This window comes from Drosophila busckii, chromosome X, assembly GCF_011750605.1.
Source record: "Drosophila busckii strain San Diego stock center, stock number 13000-0081.31 chromosome X, ASM1175060v1, whole genome shotgun sequence".
Classification (NCBI taxonomy): domain Eukaryota; kingdom Metazoa; phylum Arthropoda; class Insecta; order Diptera; family Drosophilidae; genus Drosophila; species Drosophila busckii.
Window position 1 is genome coordinate 16,097,942 of NC_046608.1, and position 5,709 is coordinate 16,103,650.

The following is a 5,709-nucleotide window of genomic DNA, read 5'->3' on the forward strand; positions in this document are numbered from 1 at the left end:
GAAATTATTATTATTTTATTTAATAAATTTAGAGCAAACTGCAGCTAATAATACTTTACTGTATAAGCTGCTTTTTAAATTAAAGTTATTGGTTAGAGATTAAAAAAAAACTGCTCAAAAAATGTAAAACAAAATTATCAATTAGTTTAATTTAAATTCATGTTTGCTATTAACCACTGTGCAGCGTTTGCCATTTGCAGATCACGTACAATTGCAAAAAGCGCAACAGAAACAAAAAACCCGAAATGATACAAAAAATTCAACAAAGCCGCCAGCCAATCCAATGGGGATTACATGTAGGGTTCCAAGCCATGGCTATAAAACAGGTGGGCCCAGCAACAAGAGCAGCAATAAACTGAAAGTTAATTCGAAACCAATGCCCAGTGCTCTGCTCGACTGCGCACAGAAAGTTCTAATTTGACCCAGTTAATTGGCCAACAAATGCGATGACCACACGCTATCCAACTGACTGCTCCATATGAACTGACAAATGCAAATGATTTAGCCAGTTTATAGCCAACAAATAATAATAATAATCATGGGCAATTTGTTTGCCGATAGATTGGCATACTTTGGCGCTTAAAATTTAAATATAGTTTGCATATAATAATTATAGAGTATTCTGCAGTCGCCGCTGGAGTTTCAAATGATTTGTAGTTTCTAACAAGTTAAGCATCATTTATGCTCAGCAACGAGCTCAGCTCATCAAAATGTCTAATTATTTAATTAATGCGCAGCATTGGACTTGATAAAGTCTTCACTTCATTATGAGCAGAGATGAAAGTCATACATTAAAATTATAATAATTCTTCTTCTAATCTTCTCTTCTATCTAATCTTTGTAGTAGCAGCGACAAATTGTTCTAAATTTGCAATAAAATATGCTGAGACCTATTAGCGTAGTATAAAAAGTTCTTTTAAGTTAGTCGAAAAATATATTACAACAATATGCTATGCTTAATCAGACTGGCAATTTAAACAAAAAGAAATATTTTTGCTGTAAATAAAAGTTGTGAACAAATGTCAACAAATTATAAATATTATATTTTAAGTGCTGTTGAAGTTTATTAAAGCTTTAAAAAAGAATTAAAATGTATTTATATTTTACACATTTTTATTCTTTTTTAATTTTAATTGGCTGTTCATAGTCGATTTTAAATAATTATTTTTTTAAATTGAAGTTTATGGCTGATATCGATAATAATGAATAAAATATAAAATCTGGCATATTTTTAATGTTAATATAACCTATTTGTATCAAATTGATTTATTTGCTTAAGATTTGTTGGCATAGCTCTAATTTCCCATCTCAACTATTTTCAACTTTAATTTGCATTTTATAATAAATAAAATATGTATATTAGCTAATAAAAAAAATATATAAAAAATGGAGTAGAACTGCAACTTTTATTGTTAACTAAAAAATATATGATAATCTTTAATTTCTGTCTATTCGTCTAGGCATTAGTGAAAATTCACAATAACTTCATATAAACGATTTTTGTTTATGGTCTTTGGGCGATTAGAAATCTATAATTCACATATGCTATATACACATATATACGCGATGCGTCATACTTGAGTTATCTTGACTGCGAAATACTGATAACTTATATAACTTGTTCTTTATATTTGAAATCGTGGCATGCAGTTCACTTACCCATTCGCCATCTCGCTCTAACGAGTGCGCGCGCTGTTTCGAAATATTTATTTCTACTGCCATATGTATGTGTGTGGTTTATCCTATAGTCCAGTTAGTATTTTTGTGCTTTATCCAATTGTTGCTTGAACGGGAATTGCGGAACATAGTTCAGTATTTTACACACACACATACATATACAAAGTATTTTTTAAAATGCATATATACAATAAATAAACAAAAACACTTACATTTCTGGTTTTGCTTAAGTTTAAGAGTACAACAAATAATTTGTTACATTTTTTGTTGTTTACTTTTGTTGCAGCTACAGTGGAGCAAGAGTATTGAAAGCATTCACAAGCATTTAAGACACAGTGTTAACTTCGATTTTAAGTATTTATAATAATAATAAAAATAATTGTTTTTGTTTACATATATAAGTATGTGTGTTTGTGTGTGTGTGTGTGTGTTTGGATTTGGGTTTGAGTAGCCAGAGTTTATGTATTTCCGTCTCGCTCTCGCTTTCTCTCTCTCTCTCGCTTTCGTTTTTATATATGCTATATATAGAGGCAACAACAATTTGAATTAGCAGATGGTGCTGAGTGGCGCGGCGGTGTCCATCGTTGGCAACGAGGCACAGTAAGTCTAAGCGAATCCCCGCATGCGCCTAACCCTCCTGGCCAAAGTCCTCTGTGAATTTGCGCAGCTTCGTTAGATCCTCCTCATTGACCGTGGGTTTCGTGCGCGACAACGACTTCAACATATCACGCTGTAAAGCAAAGAAAGTTGCAGTTTAGTTAAATTGCGATTAGCGCTTAGAAATTGGAATTGGTGGGCGTGGTCGTACCATTGTTACTGGCGGCTCAAACAACTTGTCGCTGGGCACATCCATCCAGTTCATTTCTACTGCACCCGCATCGCCCGGCGAGCAGGGCACCAGCAGATCATCCACCGTCTCCTCCTTGTTGGAGGGATTGGGTCCAGAGACGCGCTTGAAGTGCGTCGCGGTCTGCACTTTGCGCACCGGTTCCATTAACGCATCACGCACCACAATTGAGATATCAGCGCCAGAGTAACTGTTAGGCAAATAAAAGAGCGAATAGAGTTTAAGAATTTGCTGCTTCAACATAAAAATAGTCATCACTTTTTTTTCTTAAAATAACTTGAGCAAAAGTTGCAAGTTTTATATATATATTGCTATAATTTTAAACTTAAAATATGATAAAGTAAGCATTTTATATAAAGCAACTGTAGAAATTTCTGCATTAGCAATTTGTTTAATTTCATTTGAATTTGTATTATTGATAAATAGAATATTAATTACTTTTCGATTCTAAAATAGCAATGAGAGCAAATAAATCAGCACAATAACAAAACGAAATGATAGTAAATAATTTTTAACGAAATAAAAATAAATATTAAAATTTAAACTACTTTCTTCAGTCGTTAGCATATAAGAAACTTTGCTCAAAGCAATTTAAGATCAGTTGCTTAGTTCTAATTGTTTAATTAATCAATTTTCTTTGCTTTGCTTTTCAATATATTATTTAGAATATTAATCTCTTTTTCATATTTTTTTAACTCTCTAATTATTGTAATTAATTATTTCAGACCCTGTACACAGTGTACAAAGAGTCGTTCAGTTTAGTTTTCCAAGCATTGAGACTAAAACTGAAGCAACAGGTTGTTTATAAAGTTGAAACTATTTGCACTATTGCAAGTCAATCTAAATATATCTTTCGACTATATCTATTATAGTGTAAGCTATGACTGCACTCACCCCTCGGTTTTGCCAGCCAACTCCTTGAGATCCTCTTCGGTCAGGACATGCGTGGTGTTGCCCAAGTGAATCTTGAACATGACGAGACGTGCATGCGCCTCCGGCAGCGGAATGTAGATGCGTTTCTCGAAACGTCTGCGTATAGCGGAGTCGAGTACCCAGGGTATATTGGTGGCGCCCAGGACGAGAATGCCGTCGGTGTCGTTGCCCACGCCCTGCATCTGCACCAGGAACTCAGTTTTGATGCGACGCACGCTGTCGTTTTCATTGTCTGAGCGAGCCGAGCACATGGAATCGATTTCATCGATGAATATGATCGATGGCTTATGCTGACGCGCCAGCTCGAAGAGATTCTTGACCAGCTTCTCGGATTCGCCCAGCCATTTGGACATCAGATCCGAACTGGAGACAGAGAAGAACGTGGATCTGTTGGCCTCGGTGGCGACGGCTTTGGCCAAATACGATTTACCCGTACCGGGTGGACCAAAGAGTAGAATACCCTTCCAGGGTATGCGCTTGCCGGTGAAGAGCTGCGGGAACTTGATGGGCAAGATGACGGCCTCTTTAAGCGCCTCCTTGGCAGCATCCAGACCGGCCACATCGGACCATTGCACTTTCGGCTTCTCGATGACAATTGCACCCTCGAGTTTGCTTTGCAGCTTCTTTTTCTCTGGATCATCGTCATCATCATCGTCGCTATCACTCTTTTTATCCTTATCATCCTTGCTGCTGTTTTCGCCACCCTCCTTAATCGGTTTCTTTTTACCCTTCTTCAGGTACTCCTTAAGCTTCTCGGCACGATCCAGATACTGTAGACACTTGGCGCGTATCGAATCCTTGGCCTTCTCGCCCTGCGCCTCGTCTGTTTGAGTAAGCAGCAGCAGCAGCATTAGCGTTAAGCGTTAAGTGGGCGTCTGATCTACTTACATTTGATAGTGTGGAGAAAGTACTCTACGCCGTGCTCATAGAGACGTAAGGCCTCAGCATAATTCTTATTCCGATCCTCCTCAGTGGCCTTGGTAACCAGATCTATGGCTTTCTGTAGTGTAGTGCCTGCTGCCATGGCCTTGCCGCTCTGTCTGTGCTGTAATTTAAACAAATGACATCACACTTTGTTTGTTTATTGATTTTAATGACAAGAATCTTTGCTTAAGAATCCTTTGCTGTGAAAAAACCAATCGAAGCGTGCATGACTAATACCCAAAAACAAGCAGCAGCCAAGGGCGGTGTCAGTGCTGCGACAAAAGGGGGCCGGATCAAAAACTAAGCACACAGCATAAAACTCAATGCTTTCGATTTTTTGAGCTTCATTAATATAATGTTATGACTTAAACCCCTCGGTTGCCGCTTGTGCCCACAGCTCTGACAAACTGCATGACGCAGTCGGTGGGAGCGAGGATTTACCGTATGATTTGTTGTTGCGCATTACTCACTTGCTTTGCTGCTGTTTGCTTGGCTTACCTTGCTATTAGTTTATAACAATTTGTTGTTGTTTTGCTTAGTTAATGTAGCGCACTTTTCGTTGCTTACTTTTTGTTATTTATAATTCTTTTACACTAATAAGTAATATCACTTTAGCTATGTCGTCGTCAGTACAATAAATGTGACCGTAGGCAACAAAAAATCAACAAAAACTAAAACATGACTCCCAGAAAATACCAAATACTGAATAACACCATGTTAACGCTGACAACAGTACGAATTGAGCACAAAAGCTGATGTTACGCTAACAACAGTACGAGATGAGCATAATAGCTGGTACTTAACATTATGTTACGCTCGATAAGTGGCGTGCTCGCATAAATGCGCATGTCAGCAGCGCTCTCTAGCAGCAGCAGAGCGCAACTTAAATTCATTCAGTCAGTGGCGTGACTTCTTAGGCGCCAGTAGCGCTCTCTAGCAGTAAGAGAGCATAACTTAGAATTTTCCATTAGGTGGCGTGACCACGTGCGCTAGACGCTGAGCGCAACTTGAAACGCAAAATTTTCCATTAGATGGCGCTACTTAAGCGCTGAACAACAAGCCATGTGCAAAATGAAATTGAATACATTAAACAAATTAATTAATGAAAACAATTATATACACACAAGTATAAATATTTTTAAATAAAAAATGTATGTAATTATTAATTGGAGCTGTAATCAATGACATTGATTTACTGTCGTTGTTGTTATTGCCTGTCAAGTAGCCGGTTGGACCAAAAGGACCAATACACACACACACACACACTTATGTGTGTGCATGTGTGTTTGAGGGAGAGCGCATATGCCAAACAAACGTCACATACGCAA

The 5,709-nt window shown here is 37.5% G+C and overlaps 1 protein-coding gene across 2 annotated transcripts; it reads right to left on the minus strand.

The window, feature by feature from the left end:
- Positions 1 to 2,166: 2,166 nt before the first annotated feature.
- LOC108605665 (vacuolar protein sorting-associated protein 4B) lies at positions 2,167 to 5,030 on the minus strand. Of its 2 annotated transcripts, none has more exons than XM_017995452.1 (5): positions 4,880 to 5,030; positions 4,346 to 4,502; positions 3,419 to 4,280; positions 2,486 to 2,714; positions 2,167 to 2,407 (listed from the first exon to the last, which is right to left on the minus strand). In XM_017995452.1, the coding sequence occupies exons 2-5, from the start codon at positions 4,479 to 4,481 to the stop codon at positions 2,306 to 2,308; spliced, it is 1,329 nt and encodes a 442-aa protein (XP_017850941.1). In that variant the 5' UTR covers positions 4,482 to 4,502; positions 4,880 to 5,030; the 3' UTR covers positions 2,167 to 2,305. The 2 variants fall into 2 exon arrangements, with proteins under 2 accessions (XP_017850941.1, XP_017850942.1); XM_017995453.1 differs by having other exon boundaries at positions 4,949 to 5,010.
- Between the last annotated feature and the right edge of the window lie 679 nt (positions 5,031 to 5,709).